Source organism: Passer montanus, unplaced genomic scaffold, assembly GCF_014805655.1.
Source record: "Passer montanus isolate IOZ18808 unplaced genomic scaffold, ASM1480565v1 scaffold13, whole genome shotgun sequence".
NCBI classification, from domain to species: Eukaryota; Metazoa; Chordata; class Aves; order Passeriformes; family Passeridae; genus Passer; species Passer montanus.
The window spans coordinates 13,658,524-13,681,295 of NW_024359832.1; the positions used below are offsets into that span (position 1 = coordinate 13,658,524).

General features: G+C 39.4%; 1 protein-coding gene across 10 annotated transcripts in view; it reads left to right on the top strand.

Annotated features, from left to right (window-relative positions):
* LDB2 (LIM domain binding 2) overlaps positions 1-22,772 on the top strand; it is a 213,565-nt gene that overhangs the window by 166,259 nt on the left and 24,534 nt on the right. For all 10 annotated transcript variants that reach the window (XM_039698927.1, XM_039698926.1, XM_039698928.1 and 7 more), the window contains 2 exons: positions 19-141; positions 1,713-1,796. In XM_039698927.1, the coding sequence (XP_039554861.1) occupies positions 19-141; positions 1,713-1,796 (207 nt within the window). The remainder of the gene's footprint in view (positions 1-18; positions 142-1,712; positions 1,797-22,772) is intronic.

Genomic DNA, 22,772 nt, shown 5'->3' on the forward strand with positions numbered 1-22,772 from the left:
GCATTTTATGTATTCTAGGTATGCACAGAAGGACGTCTTATCTTGGAGTTTACTTTTGATGACCTTATGAGAATAAAAACATGGCACTTTACTATTAGACAATACAGAGAATTAGTCCCACGCAGCATTCTAGCCATGCATGTAAGTAATCCTTTATTCATTTGACCTAGCGCAAAGAGATGAGATTAGGTTTATGAAGAACTCTGGCAAATTTCACACCCAAGGCAATTAACTATAAATATTTTGGTTTGCCTGAAACTACATCTATTCACAAGTTCTTTCATCTCTCTTGTTTTTCAGTGCTCTATTATTGCCACTGTTGGTATGTTTTCATTCTATTCTAGCACATAATTTTCTTTTTAATCCCATTTGGTGGTCTGTATGATTTGGGTCCAAAATCTCTTCTTATCGACCTGAACTACACTACAGTCTGTGAATTTTCACAGTTGTGGAATGATAAGTTTTAAATGAAGCAAACTAATGTTACCCTTGCATGGACAGAAGATAAGAAATTGCCATATATTTACTTAGAAACCTTTAGAATTTTAATGCAGACCTTCTTTTTGTTTCACATTTCACAACTTGCTGTTGTTATTGAATGAAAACACACACAATGAAACATTAAAGTATTAAATATTCTACAAGTTAAAGTCAAAACATAAGATAAATTGTAGGGGAACAAAGAACATACTTTTATTGACACTTTCCTTTCTTAACCATAGACCCACTCCTACTAGTAGTGCCCTGACATACAAAATCAATTGCAGGACTATGGTTTTATAAAGGGTAAGAACACAGACACAAAGATGTTCCTGTATTTTGACATCAAGTTACTTAGATATCCACAGATAAAAATATATTTATAGTGAGGAATTTTATATAGCTTAAGCTGGACCTTTTTTCAAAGTGCTATTACAAGCCTGAAGAAAACACCTGTGAAAACCCACCCCAGCATTTCTGTCCCAGGATTATCTGCTCTTTTAGGGAACTGATCAACAGAGCTCTTCAACAGTGTCCCATTAAGGGACAATGAGGATGGCCATGCTTGACATTATGTATTTAGGGGGCTGCTAAACAGAGAGTGGAAGCAGGTTAGACAGCAACCAGCAGGTATTAATTTTAGTAATGAGATTGATCTCATTTTAAAGAGGAGGCTGGTCTCACAGGTAAAGCTCCTGGCTAGGGTCAGGGAAGGACTATACTTGCATTTTTCCCCATTTAAACCTGGGAAAATAACTTAGATCAGAAGGGTTCTCCAGACTGTGCTTAATGTCACATATTTGATGAGGTCCTTCTGCTGCAGTTTCTTATGCACAAAAAGAAAATTATATGTTTTTTGTTCCTGCCCTTTTCTATCTCATCTCCTGGGACTCACAGCCAACAAATAGAAGGCTCCAAGTGTACTGCAATCCCTCAGGAAGCTCTTTGGTTACTTCCATGACCAGACCTCTTAGGTCTATCCTTTGAATGGGTGGTCAGGGATTAAGGGAACATATTGGAAACAGTCTTTAGTCTGCTCCAATATTATAATGTTTTACATTTTCCTGTGCATATGGAACTCTAGCTTATTACATAAATTTAGCATCAGTGTGCAATTTTTCCATACCAGTGGCACTGCTTTTCAGGGAACCCTCCCTGTATTCCACTGAGCACATAGAAAAAATACCCCAATGAAAAGCAAAGTGAAAATTCTTTTTTCCTTTGTTGTTTAGGCACAAGACCCTCAGGTGCTGGAGCAGCTGTCCAAAAACATCACTCGAATGGGTCTGACAAACTTCACCCTCAACTACCTCAGGGTAAGCATACCATAGCTGTATTTTTGTGAGCATTTTTTAAAAGGTACTGTTGGCTTTGAGTCAAGATAATGAGAGCAGAGCCTGTGTTGATCAGGTAGGAAATTGACCTAACCCTTAATGAGGGTGGAGGAAAAACAAAGACACTGCAGTAGAGATGTAGCTGTAACAATGGGCTAGTAAAAAGGCTAAGAAATTTATAATTCACTCCAAGCCTTGTGTGAGTAGCCCCTCTTTTCAACAGTCTTTTTTTCTCAGTTTTGAGTAATGCCTTTATTTTATTGTAAGCACAAAATTCTCAGTATTTTTCCTCTCTGTTTCACTCTGCCTGAGAAAATAGCAGCTAATTCTTATTAAAAGCTGCCTGTCTTCTTCAGATTTTCAACCTTGCCACCTCTCCCAGGCAGAGGCAGGGCTGAGGGAAGGTTCAGCTCCAGCCCTGTTTGCAGCAGTCCCTCAAAGCAGTCCTCCCTTCACATGCCTCTGGGAGCCTGAGCTTCCTCCTTAGCCTTGCACTGAATCGAGTGTGGTTTTTAGGATTAAATAATGCATTTGTTCCCATTGCTTTTTGACCCTTAAAGTGCATTCAAAGTTTAGATGTTTATTTTTATTTTTGAAAGTGTTCCCTGGTGTGGGCTTACAATACATACACAGAAATACAGATTTGTAGAGTTCATATTTCAAGCTTAAAAATCATATTTTTCCTATTTCTAGATGTGCCATCAGTGGCTAAAATGAGGCAAATTGCACAATGATACACCAAGCTAACATGGCCAGGACTATCTGGTTTTATTCTTTTTAATTTTATGAGTAGTTATTCAAGGTACTTTTTTAAGATAACACAAACACTAGAAAATGCAGCTATTTTCAGCCTAATGTGGAGCTGTACCTAAGTGTGCAATTTAGCAGTACTTCATTCAGTTCTATGAACCTTATAATGCCTTCCCTATGGATGGATGGAGTCCTGTCCCCAGAGTGTTTTGAACTCCAGGGAGACAGTGTGCAGAATGCACACCAAAATGCTGGAGAGATGTCTCTCACTGTATCACTACAGTTTATTGATAGCCTGTAGTTGTACTTACTCTCCCAACAGCATAAGCCATTGCTGATTGTTGCTTATGTGGTGTTAATGTAAAAATTACTGTTCAAATTACAGCCTGAGTTGTGCAGGGCAGGTCTGGTCTATTGTAAATGAAAGAAGAATATGGTGTAAAACCTCAGAGGAATAATACATTGCATTAGGATTTTTCCATGTGTAAATGTAAGATTAACATGTCCATGTAATGCAATTGTATTCTTGTGGTTAGTTTAGTTTGTGATTTGGTACACAGAGAAGCTCTTGTGCTCTGGCAACCCTACATCCACACTGTCAGTGTTTTGTGGTGGGGCACCCTAGAGCATGTCCTCGAGAAAATCCCACTGGGGATTCCTCCGCAGTCATGGCAAGTTTTGCATTACATGTCACGCATTACATGGGGCAGAAAGTGGCTGACTTAGGTAGGGGATTTTCATGGTTTCTTTGCAAACTGTCCAGTGGCACCAGGCACTGACCACATCTGGGGTGTTTGCTCCCCTGGGTGTGACAGGATGTGGTGCCACACACTTGGGCTGGCCCCCAGCAGCCCCCGTGAGGCTCCCAGGGCCAGGCAGAATCCTCAGCATCGCCCCTGTCACCGACCCCTTCTGCATCCTCCCAGGTGTCATCTGTGACTGCTGGATGTGACAATGTGAATGGCAAAGGCAGGGCTCTGGTGAGGAGGCAGCTGCCATCAGGTACCCATGCTGCTCCCTCTGTTAGCATCAAAAAAAAAAAAAGCAAGAAAGGAAGAGGGAGGAAAAAAACCTCAGAAAAAGAAAACTGGGATCAAGATAAGCACTAGGGAGATGAGCAGTGAAGTGGGAGGGGATGAAAAGATAAAGTCTTACTTTTTTTCTTCTTCCAGACTAGTTTTGTTAGCTTAACAGACGACATTAGGTCTCTGGGTGCAAAGCTTCTTCTGGCTCCTGCTGTGGTGATTCCAAGAGGAAATATTTTTTTTCTCAAGCCAATCTTTACATGTTTCTTTTTCTTGTGGTGAGGGATTGATCATTCTGCTCTTTTTTCCAGATGTTCAGCTCATCATGGCAGTGTGTATTACATGGTGTATTTCCATTTTGATTTGCTTCTTTTCCAGTTCCTTTCCTCTGTTAATTTTAACATGAAAATATTTTCTGAGCTCATGCACTAAAAATCATGTACTAAAATAATGTGGTAAATGTACTTAGATTTAAGGTGTTCTGTTTTATGGGTTTTTAAGTCAGCATTTTATGATATTTTATTCAGTCTTCCCGGTGTTTAGTAATTAGCACTGTTGCATGATTTTGAATAAGGATCAGAAACTAAGCATAAAAATTATTTTCTTTTTTTCTGCTGCACACAGCAAAGGCTTGTGATACTCATAAGCAAAAACTTCAGTGATGGGCGGAATTAATCATTTTTATTCTCCAGCGTGCACACAGCAGCAAGCTGTGCTGCAGTTTCTTTAAAGGCAGAATTTAAACCTGGATTTCAGATGGTTGTGATATAAAGGCATAGCCTGTGTTTTTTGGGCTCTAGATATCACAGAATGCTAAATCATTGCTAGTTGGGATAATTGCAGTTGCTGGCATGTAAACCTCCATTCCTGAGTGCCACATGCTTGTAGAGCCACAGCTTTGGATGCGTGCCCTGGTTTGTCTTCATTCACTGCAAGTAAAGCTGTCCAGCGTAGAAGAACATTGATTTTTTAAATCGTATATACTACAAATTTAAAATATATCTTCTTGGAACCTGGAAATGAATTTTTTTTCTCCTATGTCAATTGCCAAATGGGCTCTCTCTCTGTTTTCTCTGGCTCTGTATAAAACCATCAGCTTACTTTCTTTCTAGTTGCGAGTTTGTTTTGTTCCAGCATAATTGATTACCTCATCAATGGGTCAGCGTACTTTGCTGTAGCTGCTGACTAGAAGTTGAATAGGCTGTCTCAGAAATAATAAGCAAAACCTTGTAGGTTTTAAATTAATATCAAGCTTTTTAAAATGTAATTTCTTATCAAGTCATCAAGAAGTAGATATTACAAACTATCAGATAATAAGGCCAAGACCTAGCCTCAGTCAGTATGAGTCCAGGAACAAACAGGAATCCTGTACAGACTTTGAAGGTGAAGATAACATTGAGAAGAACAGTTTCCACCAAGCTAGAATAATTTAGTCCCCACATTACCTTATTTTTTTCTAATTTTTTAGTTGCTGAGCTATTTTATCTATATCTATATCTTCTATGCATAGTGGATTTGAATGTACTCTAAAAACAATACCTCTATACTCGCAGCATTATTGAAAATTTGGAACTCAGCTATTTCTTGTTGCCATCTATTAAATGATACATTCTCTTAAAATTTCTGAAATGATTAAAAAGTCACCCCCTACTATCAATTAAGCAGGATCACCTGGCCTGACCCTTAAAAGATAATTGTATCTTGCCCAGCTGGTTTTCAAAATTTGCCTATGCTTCCTTGCACTGGCTGGGCTGGAGTGACTTCTTAGAGCTCTTCCCCAGATGTATCTGCTGCAGTCTCCCCACACTGAGGTCTGCTCTGGTAGCCAGTTTATTGATGTTTACTGATGTTAATGCAGCTAAATCTGCACCTGCCCCCCTCAAAGCCAGAGTTAGCGCGGCAGAGCGCTCTTGCTCTGCGTCAGGAGAGGTGTCTAGGCAGGGGAATGCACACTCCCATTGCCCCTTACATCCTGTATGACTCTATTAACCAGGGCTTGCTTATCTGAGATACAAATTATCCAATTTGTTTGTTCTCTATATAAGACAATAATGAGGTGTTACTATTGCTACACAGAGGACAATATTTTCTAAGTCCTCTCCTTCACTAATTTAGTTCTTCGCTAGACATTTTTGGATTTCTTCTGCTGGGAGGATAATGTAAATTATTTAATGGGACACAATTTTCTAAAGGCACTACTTACGCTATAATCAAAAGCTGTTTGTATGTATAACCACTGCATACACAAAATTTTATTTTCCACATGCAAAACAGACACACATGTAACACTTTCCTTTAATGTGCATGGAGATTTGATTTTCTAAATATGGTTTCAAGCACGGGAAAGATATAAGCTGAAATAATTTTGGAGATATTTTGCTCCTAATCCATATTTGTGGCAGCTATCTGGCCAATATTTTATGGCTGTTGGTGTATCTTCAGTGAAGAGGGAGAAAGTTTACATGCATACATATTAAGGATGCAAAGTCAGCTGCTTGGGGGAGAACAAATGCTATACTTATAGTCACTCATGCAATATTAACTCATTTCCCTTTGTGAGTTGTGTTGTGTCATCATCATCATCAAATGGCATCATCAGGCAGTGCAGGCAGTGCATGGGCTAACTAGCCCTCACTCAGTAGCAAGTGCTCCAGTGCTACTCATTTTCATGTAGGGTCTTCCCCAGTATCATTCTGCTGCCCAGGGAAGTGTTGGAGTCACAATTCCTGGAGGTATTTAAAAGACCTGTGGAGATGACATGGCTTAGTGGTGGCCTTGCAGTGCTGGGTTAGTGGCTGGGCTCAATGATCTTAGAAGTGTTTCCCAACCTAAATGACTCTGATTTCATCTCAGCTGCAAACCTTAATGCTGCATGGCTTCCACCAGCTAAGCAGGCCCTGTCTGCATTCCAGTGCACACGTGTGGATGAGCACTGGGGCAGTCTGAGGGGACAACTAAAGGGAAGTGGTCTTTCTGAGAAAGCAAGGGTCTGATTTTGCATAACACTTGGGATTTCATCTTGCCCCATAATGCTAACAACAAAACTATTGCTATTGGGTGCAGTCTGTTGTCTAAGGCTGGCTATGTGTTTGAAAAAGTAGATGGTGTTTCTGGAAACACACTAGTGAAAATTCTTTTACATGACCGAGTATCACAGTGAAATTTGGGAACAAGGGCAGTTTGTTAAAGCAGCACTGGGCTACTCTAAGCCTATCCTTTCTTGTTCTGCAGTCCCCTGCTTCTGCCATATTTCCATGTCTTCAGTAGATACAAGTGAAGCCCTGCACAAAGGAACTTCATTCATTTGTGCTGTGCACTGAATGGGGGGTGCTAGGGAAACAGAAGATGTGCTCAGGTGCTATATCCTACTGGATGTGAATGAGAAGTTTTATTAAGGGCTTTCAAGCACTCAAAGGAGGGGATTTAGATCATTTAATCATTTTGGTGACTTTCATATGAAAGCTGCCAAAATTTTAAAGAATCCTCTGTGCTGTAGATGGTGAAAGCAGACTACAATATTTTGTAGTCTTAATTCCTGTAAAAAATTGAATTTTTCAATCTAAACCAATTGATCCTGGGGTAGCTCTCCACAGGAAAATACAGCCAAACCCAGATGATTCTCACAGAAGGATTCAGATTACTGTAGCTGGCTATCCATAATCTATCCATGCCAGCTATAATTATCTGATTCTGCCAAGGTTTTCTGGTAATGTAATTTCTTAGCATTTATTTTAGTAATGATCACAGTGGTTTCTGTTCCTCTCTTTTATGCATCTAATGCTTTAGGGATAGTGTTATATGTTACTTTCAGAATAATAAATGGGAAGAAATGTATTTGCTCATACAATAAAATGTTAGCTTTTCACTGTTAATAAAGACAGAACATCACAGAATCCATCTATCAGGAGTTAATTCATCATAAGCATGAAATATCAGAGAGAGCAGGGATGGGAGAGTTGCAGAAGATGGGGCAGGTAGAGAACACCAACAGAATTTTCTAAAGCAAAAATGGAATCTGAAGCAATCACTGGATAAGACATGGATTGGAAAGATAATATTCATAATGCTAGAAATAATACTGGTGTGCTTTTCATTCCTTGATTTCTAAGTATTTTGCTAAAACAAATGGGAAAATTGCAGGACATGAGAAACAAAAAAAGATGGAGCAAACCCAACAGCATTTAAAAAAATCCAGTGACAGTTTTAAACCAGACTGGAGAGTACAGTGGCATGGTGCAGTAGCGTCCTCTTCTGCTCAGAAAGAGACTTTAGTGTCTGTGAGTATCAGAAATTTCAGAAGTCAGTGAAAAGTGGGCAGTGGGAACAAAGAACAAGAGACAACAGACATCAGAATACAAATTGGGATTTCAGCAGAAATGGCAGATTTTATCAGTGTTCTGGAGATGGCAATGGCAAGTTTTCACACAAAGAGCACCAACAGGCTCATGAGTATCAGTTAAGGAGAAAGGTGTGTGTGTGTGTATGAGCACAAGCCAGTTACTGTGCTCCCTGGACATACAGACCATGTGACCTTTGAAATAAAATTAAGGTCTGGGCTAATGGAAGGATGATAATCAGCAATGTGAGTCCTTGAAGCATCCCTGAGTAAGAAATCAGAATGAAGTTAGGTTGGAGCAGTTTAAAATTAAAAATGTCAGAAGGGTAAAAGGGAGAAAAAGAAAGACAAAGACAAAGCACTAGTCATATCAAAACAAGCTACAAGATTTGAACTAATAATGTTATTTCAGAAAAGAAAAAAAGATTAAAAAAAGAATCCAAGAACACAGCCACAGGCTCTCTTTTTAGAAGACCAATTTGGACTAGTATGCAGTACAGTCATAAATAATAATAACTATTAATTAAGTTTAGGAATGAGACCTGCAGAGGTACAATTTGTATGAAGACCTGAAAATGCCCAAACCAGCTTCTTGTTCAAAGCAATGAAAACAGCAAAAATTTTAATTAGTTGTTTAATATTGAATATCCATCGGTATTTGGTATGAATTGGTATGCAGGGAGGAGTGAGTGCTCTGAAGCAGTCAAGAAATAGGCTTTAATGCAAAGCTGGTAGTTCAAACCTTTGTTCTTGGAAGCAGTTGTTTTAGAACTTAAAATATTTATTGTGGAAAGTTTATGGCAACCCTAAGTTCTGATATTCATCTGAAAAAGGAATCCTGTAGTCTACCCACTCATGTTTTTAATCTTCTTACTGATAATTTCATTAGTCCCTCTGTTGTGATATGACAAGCAACTAACTCATATTACCTTGTAGTTTTCTACACATAGGTACTGGTTAGCCAGCTTATCCCCTTCCCTTCCCCTGCCACTTGTTGTATGGGTAAAACAGCCTTGCTGTTTACCCATCTCTGCTGGAGAGGTCTTTCATGCATCTCAAGCTAAAATTTGACTGGTCAGTAGAAGGTTTTCCTTGGGCTACTGAGTTTGATTCTACTTTGAGGAAGTTTCTGAAAAGCCTTTGCCTTTCTTGTGTGATGCCCTGATCCTTGTGTTTATGGAGGATACCTACCCACTTTGTCACTTTATACTGTCTATATACTTCCATTTTATAATCTGTCTGTTTTAATCTCTCTCTGTAATCTCCCCATTTTATATTCACCACAGAACCCCTAAATACCAAAATCTGACTCAAAGGAGTAAAGCACTGTAGAGTTTATTAGGCTGGGATAGAGACTAGCACACAGAAAGCTAAATTTGTCTTGTGATCACCTCCCTTGTACTGGTGCAAACAATGTTGGAGTCAGGTCAGGTGAGTGATCGAATGAAAGAGCTAATCTAATCCTTTTCACCTAAATTATGACCATTCTTAATAGCTCCCCAAGTGCTACTTGGGCTGGGCAGAGAACAGAGAAGTAGTATGAATTTGTATCAGCTGGCTCCTGTCAAAGCTGGACCTCATCTCCAAATTTGCCAACACTGATAGAAGATGACAAGAAAGAGCTGGGAAATCCTACCGATTAAGTAGAATTCCATAAAGCTGTAAATTTCCCTTTTATTCTTCTGGATCTGGAACATTATACTGATTGTGTCTGTTGTATTATTCTTTCACAGTTTTACATATGTTCATTTCATTAGAGTGACCACTGACTTTCAACCATAGATTTTAGAGTAGACACTTGCTCAAAACAGATTACCATAATTTACAAAACTTGAATTGAAAACAAAATAAGCATAAAGAGAAAAGGTTGATTTTTTTGCACTACTTCTGAATGAAAAAGAAAATTCTATCTGTATACACACATGTATCTCTATAAATGGAACACCCATTTCTGTAGGTATGCTGTGAACCATATTGTTCACTACCTTTGTAATTAATTGTCACTATTCTCCTACTGGAAACCTTCAGGAAAATTTTTCTTTGCTGTATGCACACAGGTATGAATATTAGTGTCCATCATGAATGTGCAGATCTGTGCATTCTTTTTTATTTCTAAGCATACCTTCCGTTGATATTAAAGGGAATATCAACAGGTGTATCAAATTCATAAATGGAAGCCTATGATTTTGTGTTTACCCTGCTTCAGGTAGACCCATGGGATGTAATGTGGAGAATTTATAGGCAGCACTAATGAGAAAAGGTGCTAAACCAAACCTGTACTGATGCCCACATAAAGCTTGTGAGCACAGCGGGCCAGAGGGCATTGAGACTTGACACAAGAACTGTGTCATTTCCAGTGCTGTGTTCTGCATGGCCAGAAAACAGTGTCTGATTTGCTTCCTCAATCTTGTGCCTTGTTACCTTTTCTACTTGGTGTTGCTGCCTCGCAATTACTCATAATAAGGAAGTTTGTTAATCAAGGATCCGGTTCAACATCCATTAGAGTCAATGGGTATATCTCCTTTGATCCAAATGTCATCTCATAGTTTTCATTTGTTTGGAGGTATTTTATACACATAAAATCCAATTTATTGAAATTAATTTCTCTATTCCTTTAGGCAGTTTTAGCCATGAAAATGTCACGCTTTGTGAATAGCAACAACAAATGGTTATTTTTATTGCCTTTTTGTTTTTCCTTTCTTTTTAAATTTTGTGACATAAGAAAATTAGCTTGATTAACCACAGATTACAGTTCTTAGGTGAGCCCAAAGGAACAAATATCAAGTTGGGGATCTGATTTGAAGAAAGACTTTAAGCACAGAAAAGAATGGAGGAATACAAAAAACCAGAGCTTTCATAGCAAGACAGAGAATTTTCTTATTTTATTAATCATTCAGGCAAAACTTAGAGTTGATTTAATTAAAGGACTGTGCACCATTTCTATCCATGATAAGATGGTTTTATACAAAGTAAGTATGAGTCACATGAAAAAAAACTCCACAGCTGTATTCCCTAGCTAAGATTTCATAGCATTTCATTTATAAAGCAGAATTGGACTCAGTCATGCTGGATCAAAACCTTCAAAGAAAACACAAGCAACACCACTTTGTCTAAACAAAGTGGTGTTGGTGATTAGGCAGAGATCACAGCACTCTGGAGCAGACCTTGTCTCATTCTGGTACTTTTCTAGTGCAGCTTTTCAGTAATGCTGCTGCATACCACAACGGAACGTGGGTCCCATGTCTACAAGATGGCAGAGGTTTCTTTCTAGAGATGTCCCAATCCAAGTAATGAAATAGAAAAGGGAATAATGTTTCAATAGTGATATGCAAAGGAAGGAAGTAAATTTCCATCTTCTAAACACTACACCAGACCTTTCCACTGATTGACTTTTGATGAGGTATATTAGAGATGTGGTATCATTTGAAATATTTTAGCCTATTTAATAGCAAGTCTGTATTTTATAAATATCCCAGCATCATGGTGGTATTCTAGTGTATCCTTGGATACCTTACTGATTTTCTTTAGCAGTGTGTGAGATGAGATTTTCAGCCAAAGGACAGTATATCATATATTCTATTGCTAAGTGCTCTTGAACAATGTAATTTTTAAAATTAATTAATTTTACTAAAATAATTGCAATAAAAAACAGAACATGAAATACAGCTTGCTCTTTATGATAGTTAACAGTGTAAGGAGAATGATAAATTATTCAGAACAAAATGTATATTCTTGAAGTCTTTCAATGTTATCACCAAATATCCTATTCATGATACTTTTTGTTTCTTTTAGGCTCCTTCTTGGTGTCTAATTGTATTACAAAGACCATCTGGTCTCTTTATTTCTCAGTTTCTTTGAGTTCTTTCTAGTTGAAAATAAGGATTCCTATAGTCTTATTCTAATATTTGAATGCCTACTGAGGGCCACTTTACTACCTAAGTAACCTTTCTGTTGCTATAACAAATGATAAGAAAAACTTTTGCTTTCAATCACACATATACAAACTGGAACAACATCTTGGAACTCTTTCTCCAGAGTGACATAAGTGTGTGCAAAGCTTTTCCTATGGTAGCTACATGTTTAATTACCTGTGGAAATACAGGGTATGAACACCATCAGATTAATCACACAGCAAAGGACATGTGGACACTGTCATGGTCTGAGCTCCAAGGCTTGCTCCAAAGTCTCTGCTATCAGCCCACTTCTGCTGAGGACACAGGGCCCAGTTAAGCATTTCTCAAGGCTATTCTGAGTACAAGCCCTGTTTAAAGGGAAGAGACTGCCTTCCTTATAGACCAAAAAACCCACCACAGAGGCTTCAAGAACTGTCTTTTTCATTGACTACTAGAGTAGGGATTACAAACATATGAAGCAAGGGGAAACAGCAGAAACAAAATCCACCCACATAAACCAAAGCTCTGTAGCCCCCCAGGGGAGTTGAGAAGGAAGCTGTCCATGAAGGTGCTCTCACTTCCTGCTTTCACTGTCCTCCAACATCTCTTGCATCAAATTCTGCTGAAGACCACTTCCTTAAAGAGCAAAAAATACCAGAGAAATCATTGAAAGGGTCATAATATAAAACATACTTTTCAAATGCTGATTGGTTGGGAATGACAATTTAGGCTTTTTTCTTTATGTTTCCTTTAAGTGAAATTAAAGAGGAAAACAGCTTTTTTGATACCTGCTACGAAAGCTGTTACTGGTCATTGTTAATGCCTTTGTGTAAGCAGAAGTTGTGATTGCTTAGTACTTCTCAAAATGGATGTATCATACCAGCTTTTAGTCCTAATTTGTATTCTCAAGCAAACCTAAAGGGAGCTTACATTTTTAACTTCCAGTGTTTGATTTCATTGTTCAAAGTTTTATTCTTTTTTTTTCTTAGTTTCTTTCTGAACAAAAATTAGATTAGAAAGAACTTCAAAGGACATCAGCTGCAAGAGGCTTGTTGATTTCAGTGGAATTATACCAAGTTATAAGAAAAAATCAGGTCAAAACAGGGAAAAAACTTTTAGAAGTATATGCATTTAATATTCTTCAAGCTTGCTTTGACAAAGCTTTTGAAAGGTGATCTGCTTACATTTTGCTCATGCTCATTTCTTTTAGGTACATAAATGGATGTTTTTACAAACATTTAATACAGTTCATCCTTGCTCAGCTTCATACTAAGTAAGGCTGGAATCAAGTTCTTGAAACACTGTCTGAGGTTAGTTATAGATGCAGTCCAAAAAGCTATTCATCTGTATGTGTGATCATGGAAGGTGAATTACACAAAAGTGGAAGCAACCATTTGGCATTGCAATCTAGCATAAAGATGGTCTGTGCCTTAGGAATAAGGCAATGTGGACAGATCTCATTAGCCACTTTTTTCCTGTCTGCAAGGGCTGTTAGAATCATCCATTTAATGACATTCAACTTTCTGCACTTTAATAAATAAGGTTGTATGAATCTAGAATATCATAGGAATTGTGATTATGCAGAAAACACTTTTGGTGATGAACAATTCAACTTCCCACTCGGGAGCCCTCAAAAAAACTTAAAGAAAACCCTGAAGGGGTTAATCTGTCATGACTTTTTGGGGTTTTTGCTTATCATATAGATATTTTTATATGAATATAAAATTTTGTGGTTTCCTCAATTTAGCTGAAAAAATCCCACCCCTATATTTGTTGGCCATTTTACTCAGTGTGTTACTGCAGCAATGGGAAAGTCTAGAGAGTGCATCTCTGCTTGGTTATCAGTCTTAAACACCTTGAATAAATAGCATAGCATCAGGAAAACCAGATGACTTCAGCCATCCAAAAATACAAGAAAATGCATTGCCTGCAGCCTCTTCCAACTATTATAAAATAGAAATAATTATGGAGAGGGGGAAAAAGTTCAGCCGTGTACATTTACTAAAGCATATGTCCATGTCATCATTTCAAATGTGCCTGAAAGTTCTAGCATAGTAAAGCCATTTCATGTAATGAATTTTGTTATGCCTTCTCATTTTCTGTGGACTCTGAAAATCTAGATCTACCTGGACTCCCATCAACATAGTATCTGATGGTTTTGCATTTTTATTTTATTTTATCAATATTGTTGTAAAAGCCATTATATCCACTGCACAGCTGAGGAGCTGAGAATGTTAGAAGGACATAAGGCCGCAGTCTGACATAGAGGCTTCACTGCAGCCTTCAGCTAGAGGCTTATCTTTTTGGATTTCATTGCTTGGGATGCCACAGACATCTGTGCCACCCTGGTTTCAGCCAGTCACTGTGTTGTTTATTTCTACAGCAATGCATGGGAGGTGGGAGGAGATGAGCGGCTTTTTCTGGTATTCCAGAACTCTTGCCCCAAAGTCTTGACATATGGGTCAACATCCTGCTTAACCTGAGGGAGTCAAAAGCCTCCTGTGCACATACACCGTGAATAGGCTAAAAAACAATAGTGGGTGCTGTGAGCAACTTATTGAAGGGGGGCCATGATGCAGACAGGAGGGCATGGCTCCGTGGGTCAAAAAAGGAGCCAGGCTGATTCAGCTGTTGGAGAGTATGGCTGACTAAAAACAAGGAGTTATCTTCTCCAATCTGCTCTCAGGATTAATTTTTTTAATTGAAGAGTGACTGAACAGCAGGTTGGAGTGAACCTGCTAGTGCTTGCTCTTCTGTACATGTACACAACTTGTACTTCTGTGTGCTTAGGCTGTCCACATCTGTTAGACTTAGAGCTCATTTGCATTTTCAAGACCCTCAGGTTACGTTCATCTTTGTGTACTAAACAGCATCTAGTGGTGTTCTTGGGTATCTGAATGCACTGTCTATACTCTTTTAGAACTGTTCCTGCCTACTTTGCTCACTCCCAAAGAATTCCTGGGCACAGTTCAGGAGTTGGCATGCTAGTCAGTCCAATGCTGGAAGGGAATTTGTATGTAGACTCCTGTCTTGGTGCGTAAGAAGGCTTAACTTTATGAAGGTAGGACAGTCTTTGCCAGCTGGCCTCACTGCCAGAAACAGTGGTGGCACATTTCATTTACTAGACTTGCTATGTCTTAACAGTCTTAAACATGATGTTTTTTGAATTCTGAATTGTTTGAGTATGTACCAGGCTCACCTCAAGCAAGGTAGGTGAAACACAGGACTTTTGTGGCTCATGTTCTTGGAGTCGAATGCTTAAATGTAGGTACTTTGGGATCCCTTTTTTTCTGATATTTGATGTGGTACTACAACCGAGGTCACAGACCAAGAATGAGCTTTAAGACCAGCTCTCCTAATTTTTTTCCAGATAGCATTATCACCATTTCATTCAGCTATTTCTTCTGTATTAACAGAAACACGTGCTTGTCTGTATCTTTTATTTCTGTCACTGGAAAATGCTATTTTTCTCTTGTGTACTGGGATCACAGTAGGTAATAACAATTTTCCCTGTCATCTGGCAGGAGAAATTGCAGTCTCTTTTTACTCCATTCTGATATACACTTCTAGAAGTGAAAGAAACTTTTCTCTCTGGAAGAGGCCTGCTGCCTGGACTGAAGGCAGGCATGTAGCACAAACAGCAGAGTAGCCAGCTGGTGAGAATGTGTTCAACAGAACACAGTCCAGGATGTGAGGACAAGTCCTCAGTGCCATGGAGAACATATAACACTTGGAAATGTGTATCTGGGTACACAGAATGGAAAAAAAAAATAAAAACCCAAAACAGCTCCTTCTTGAATATCTCTGGTCTTTGTGTGTCTGTCTGAGTGAAGTAAGAATTTACCTTTTGATGTCTTCTGTTCATGCTGCAAAATCAGGCAGCTCACACAGGTTGGAGGGGCTCTTCCTTTCACATTTTACAGCAGAATGGGTAAGGGCCAAGTGCAGGGTTGACACATGAAACAGAAGGAACACAGTTTGACTTTCAAACTCCAAGCAAGAGTTTGCAGTACTAGCAATTAGGAAAAAGATATTTGTACATGTAAACTACAAGTCTTATCTGGAAATCACTGAGTTAATAATCTTGGGACCTTATGACGTTTCTTTTAACAAGACACAGCAGTTTAAGGACACTGTTGTGTGAAACTTTGTACAAATCTGTTAATAGATCAGCTGGTCTGTTTTTAAAAGGAGGGAAGGAAGACTATTTATTTCCCCCTCAAAGGAACTGCTACAAAGCTATTTTCCTTATCAGAAGAACACCTTTTTCCTGAATGTTATCTCTGACATTTGTTCTTTATAACCTAATGAGGGCAGGTGGAACACCATGGGAATGAGTAATTGTTGATTTGATATAATTTTAACTTCTGTTGCAAGCCTGCACATGGAGTTGGTATTTCGAGCCTTCATTTTGCTTATTGGTGACCTTGGGCTATTTTGTAGTCAATAAGAGGGGGAAAAGATAGTGCTTCTTTTTACAGCTAGGCTGTTAGATGGCTCAAACTCTTGCTTAGAGACCATGCAATGTTTCTATATATTTTTTCTTTTGTGAGCAGCCGAGAGTGTTCTTAATCTTCCCACATAAAATGGTAGGGCATATTTGTAATTTAGGCTCTTCTCTGAATGGGAGACCCTGCAATGTTTCTATATAATTTTTGCTTTTGTGAGCAGCAGAGAGTGTTCTTAATCTTCCCACATAAAATGGTAGAGCATATTTGTAATTTAGACTCTTATCTGAATGTTTGAATTAGACCCCTTACGCATCTTGTAGCAAACACTCTGGCCTTCCTGTGCCAGAGTGCTCAGTAGGGCTGGGTGTTGCTGCCCTGGCACACAACCTGACCTTTTCTCCTCAGGAAGGGTTCCAGGTGGAGTGAGGCAGCACTGTGCCTCTGCCCCCAGTGCTCAGTAGGGCTGGGCGTTGCTGCCCTGGCACACAACCTGACCTTTTCTCCTCAGGAAGGGTTCCAGGAATTCCCCCAGGGATCTTTTGGCGTGGTCATTCCCAGGGGATGGACTTTCCTCTGCCAGACATAAGGGGCTATGCAAACTTGTTACTCCACTGGTCAGTGGTATTGGCATAGGGATTGATTCTCTCTCACTGGGTGCAGCGTTGTGCACGCAGTAAAACCCAGTGACTGGGAGAGAAGCTTGTGTGTCCTCAGATATGTCTGTGGCCAGCCTGTTTTAATTTGCTTTCTTGGTACTAAACAAGTAGAGGGGACATGTGAGGTTAAAAACCTTCAGCACAAAAAGTAAAGCCATGAAAAGTAAAGATTTAACCTCATCTGTGCCCAGGTGCAGCCTCTTTCTATCCTGGCATGAACCCTCTGGTGTGTTAAATTCTGAATACAGAATACAAGCTTGTAGAGTATTAAAGCTCAGGGAATAGTCTGATACACTCTCTTGAATCTTAAATGGCTGAAAACCCGTGGTATTTTTGCACTTCCCTAGTACTTTACCTGGTACTCTAATACCAAACCCTCTATGAAGGTGAATACACAGTGTTGCTACTCTGCCAGGATCAGAGGACAACTTCTATAACAATAGGCAGAAAAACTGCTTTGGCTCAGCCTGACAGTTAAATGGCCATTCTTTGTATTTCCATCAGGAAAAGGCTTTTTCCAAACACCACTTTCATCTCTTCACCATACTTGGCTACTGGAAAAACCAGAAGAGTCATACATAAATAAAAAGTAATTTAAATATAGAACTAAATGTAGTTTTTTTTCTATTGTCACCTCTCTTGACTACTGGCCAAAGAGTTTTGGTACCCAGCTGTTGTGTTGTCTTAGTCATGGATGTGTAAGGGTGATCCCCAAGAGCTCGTCCAAGTCTGGACCTGAGAGCCACAAGCCTCCACAGTAACATCATCCTCTGTGCCAGAATGACCCTTTCTGGGGATCTGTGACAATCAGCAGTAACAAGAGCTAAAACAAGATAGCTTTCCTTAAAGAAGGCAGCAAGAATCTGGCTCAGAACACAAGCTTGAAGATGCCTTTGTCTATCACCAAGCAGAGAACTGTCTCCAGTTGCTTTCAGAAACCCACATACGGATTGTCCATCTGTACAGTTTCTTAAGCAGCACTGGTCTCAGTTTCAGCCACACATTTCTGCCCACATGCTGCCTATTTCCTTAGTTATTTCATGGACAGCTCTCTTGCCCCAGATGATTTGCTGTACAGCCACACAAACAGCAGTGGGACAGCATGGTGCTGCTTTAGCTGGCATTGCCACCTAAGAAACACCAGCCTTAGTGCAGTGTCCTGTAGATCCTGTCCCTTCCTAAACCTTCTACGTGATATTTTCCAGCCTTGCTCTCCAGGAGAGGGGGAAAAGGAGGAGAACATAGTCTGTGAGTACTAGCATCTCTGAATTAATGTTTTTCCCAAGTAGCAGTTTATTCAACATGTGATGAACCATTCAATCACAGGCTGGATACAAGTACTTGCACTCTTTTCAGAAGAACAGTTTAACTCATTTCTCCACTAAGCCCCAGATTAATGAAGGTTTGGGGACACTGGGGCATACTTAGAGAACGTAAAAATATTGCCATATTTTTTTATGTTCTCCACACCATAAATGTTCACTTCATGGTGCACATACCATATTGCTTTCCAGAATACCCAGACTAGGGCTGTTTTGCAGTCTGCAAAACAAATTTAAAGCTTAAAAACAAGTGGTCTGAAAGAGCACATTCCTGCTAAACCTTTACTTGTCAGTGGTGTCTGCAGACTAATTTATCCTCACTTCCTGATCAATTCCCTCATACCATAATGATCTCATCCTTTTCCCATTCAATCTCAAAATGTTTTTAATGATTGGAAATCTCTGTCTCTGGCTGTGCTTTATACCCTGTGCCATTTTATAGATTTCAGGAAATTTCTTAGCAAGAGTTTCCACCTTTCACTGGAGCTAACTAAGGTGCACTTCAAGTTGTATGATTTTTCAGTAGCACCAGAATGAATCCACTCAGGAAGAACAAGATAAATCAAACAATATAGGCAAGGACATAATGCAGACAATTCACAATAATAAAGTATCTGCATTAGTCTCAAAACAGCAATTCAGAGGAACATAGGATTAACCAAATACTCTATATGCCAGTTCATTTGCACCATCTGCTGAACCACATATCAGGAGGGGAAAGGATAATAGACACATGGGGCTGTGTGTTGAAATAGATTTGGAAAAAGAAAATTCTTTCAGAAAGCTATGAAAACAAAAATCTGGGTGCTTACAAATCTGCAGCCAGGAGAGGGAAGAAAGAATGATGTCGCTTTGTAGACCTCAGAGATTTGCTTTTTTCATTTACCATTTTTAGAAGAAGGGAAAGTTGTGGAGCTTAATACACTCTACTCTGGAGCCCAGTTCAGACAGGAATTGCTATTTAACTATAGGAACCACAAGTGTGGTTTTCAAATGCACATGGATGCTGTGAGTGAGCACGTGCAAAGCTGGGGCTTGGACATAGCCACCAGGATACAGCCACAGACTGACTGTGTTTAGATGGTTTAGACATTGCAGACACTTGCTAAGAGTCTTCTGTGATCACCAGAGCATGTGAGAGACATTTGGAACCTCTCAGCTGATCCTCAGATCAATAATATTACTGAGAATGCTTTCCTAGGAAATATGATCAAAAGCTGAGAAAATAGGTTGTTCAGGTACTGTTGTAAAATATGTGTATTAGTCAAAAGATGATATCGAATTTCTGCATTGCCAAACACAGGAACACTAAAATAGGGGAAAAGATCCCATTATTCCAGAAGTCTGGGAAGTACTGGTGGATCTCTCTGAAGTGTCATATGGTGTATTAGCATAAACCAACCCATTTCAAATCCTGAAAATATGTGTTTATTTCTCTTCATCACGACTGCTTAAATATTGGAAGTTACAGTTTTTGCCTTGTAATATAAATTGCTACAAGAAATGTAAATTAATTGTTACTTATTTAACTGATAATAATTATACTTAACAATCTGTGCTGCAAAAGGTAATGGCTGTAAAAGTCAAAAGGCATTTGCACAGAAGTTTAACTTGGTGATAAATGGCTTCCTTTTGTGAGATGACACATAAGAGCTGCAAATACAGTCCCATCTTTAAAGACAAAAAATTCTGGTGTAGCTGCAAGAAAAAAAATTAAAATTCTGTGTCTCTTCTTTTGGTGTTGAATAGGACAGTATTCTGGAACACGATTATAAAAATTAGAAAGGTTCCTTTAAAATGCAGTAAAAAGTAATTGTTTATTTTAAATTTCAGTTCTTATAGTGTCAAAACATCCCCAAACTACTCGTGAAATCATCATTGATTCATAGAGAGATGGTGTTAAAGGACATAAGGCATCAGAACAGAATTCAGTCTGACTTTATGTATATCACAGGCCGTTATACTTCACTGAATTACAGCCAAACTGAGCCCAGTGGCTTCAATTTCACCGAGACATAACTGGTGTTTGGCAAGAGCAGGAAGTATCCTCAGAGTACCCATTTCAAATTATGGAATTATTAGTTTCCTTATTATATAGATGGGACACAGAGTAGTTTGGGGAACCATTGAAAGGTCTTTCTGGATGCTATATGCTCTACCAAGAGGCTATTTTCTCATGGAAAAAAAAACCAAAAACACCACAGGAATCTTGAGGTCTCACTAACTCCTTCTCCATAAAACTGACTTCTCCTGACGCTGAGGGTGATAATGAGAATTTGACGATTGTTCTGTGACTTGTGTGATATTTTCGTTCCTGGCTGGAACACATTAAAAAGCTGTTTTGAAGATAGAGGATACATTACTGTGATCACACTAGCAAAAAAAGTTCAAAATCTCTCCTTGGTCTCTAAAAGCACTGAACTGCCTGAAGAAAATAGACGTGTTAGCATAGGCAAAATTACCCAAACCTTGTGCCAGAATTGAAATTCACATTGCCTTCCTCACATAAGAAGGTGTAAATTATATTTTTTCATATAAATAAAGTTTAAAAAGCCAAATTGTAGTTGTTATTGTGGTCAGAGTTTCCAGTGACAGGTACCATGCCTTGTGAGATTCTGAAGATGTTGTGCCCACTCTGGAAATAAGAGTTGCACTGACCCAGCAGCACTGGGACCACTGCACACTCTCTACATGCATCAGTAATCTATGGACAGTGCTATTTGCAAGAGATCACAGATTTTGGCTTCCTCATCCAGTCTGTCCAATTAGTCCAGGTCCTCTTCATTATGGAAAACAAGCAGGACATTCCAGTCACCAGACCTGTGGCTGTCACTGGGTAGATGATGCTCCCTGCCTGCATTTCCACTAGCAAATGAGACAGACCTATGGCACTGAAAGCTGGCAGATAAATGTCTGCCCAGATGACCCATTGGCAAGTTTTCCCACTTCATCCCATGCCCCCTCACTGTTTCCCAAACTGTCTTGGAGCGTTTTTCAGAGCAACCTGGGTGAGGGTGGTTTTTAGTGTGACTGGGGCCACCCTCTGCTGGGAGCTGGCAGGGCTGACCTGTGTGCACACAAGTGCTGCACTGGCACCCTCCCTGAGGGTTGAAGAATGGGCCTCACCTGCTTCATTTGGGAATATTGTATTTTATAATATATCCATTATGGTTCCATACCCATTAGCAATGTATCCTTGTGCATTGGGTAATCAAGCCGTATAAATTTAGAATGGCTCAGATTAGAGCAAAATTATATTTCTGTTATATTAACAAAGCGTCCATTGTGGAACTGAGGCTGACTTTGTTGTCTGTGTTGGGCAACACCTGATCTGATGCTGGAATGGAACTGGCAGATGATCCCTTGTATGCCATGAAACATGCTGATACAAAAGTAATTGTCAAATTTCCTTGAAAAATATTGAACAGGTCAAATTAATTTCTACAAGCACAGCTGTCTGCATCACCGATAGCCAGGAGCTTTAACACCAGGGCTGCTGTGCTGCTGAAGAACAACCTTAGTCACACACTTTAACAGCTTTGAGAGCAGTGCTGCAGTGCAATTGGTAGCACTGATACACACACAGAAGACCTTTCTCAATATTGCTGTTACTGAGAACTTCAAATGAATGGATGTGTTTGAAAGACTTCCCAGAAAATACATTTCCTTTTCAGCTGGCAGCTCAGTTATTCATCTAAGTAGTCTGTGGATTAAGTAATTTGACACATTTCTTTTGTGAAACAATTGTGTGTTATTGCTCTCTCGTTTTTCCATCTCACCTGTACAGCTAACCCAGGAATTCAACACAGATATTTCAAGGCACACACCAGGACCAGCCAGCAGCCACCCCAAATAGTATGTGATGATTCTTGGAGACACCACAGGGCCCATAAATGGGGTCACAAACCAGGGAGGGAAAATCAGAAACAAGGAAAGGGTTAAGGATGTTGTTTTTTCCTATTTGCTTATTAGCTCAGTTCTTGGCATAAATCTCTCTGGACACGGACAAAGAGGGAGCACAGATTTTAGTCATTTTATGTCTTGGAAGATTAGTGCAGGGAGGTCAAATTGAGGTATAGCATCATGTATTATAACACAGCAGAATGATCTGGTATCTAATTTATTAAGTGACCAGCAGATTGGACAGCCTGATTTTTCTATATGTGTAGGAACTGTCAGTTTGTTGGTATTGTTAGTACTTCTTCTTTGTTTTTATGCTGTGCTGCAGGGTGGGGTGGGTGAGAAGAGGCTGGACTCTCCCCATTCAGATGCAGCTGCCATGTCATGACACTTTCCTGTGTGTTTCCCTGGGGATGACTTTCACAGCACAGACAGACCACGAGCACTGGTGAGCAGGTGGTGTAAGGCAGTGCCAGTGTCCCCACACTGTCCCCACACAATGTCCCCACAGCACTGCAAGAAGCAGTCGTGCTGGGAAGCAGAGGCCACACATGCCATTGTGTTTTACCTCCACCTGATCATCATATCCACCCACCTAAAATTCCATCTCTGTTTTCTGTATAGA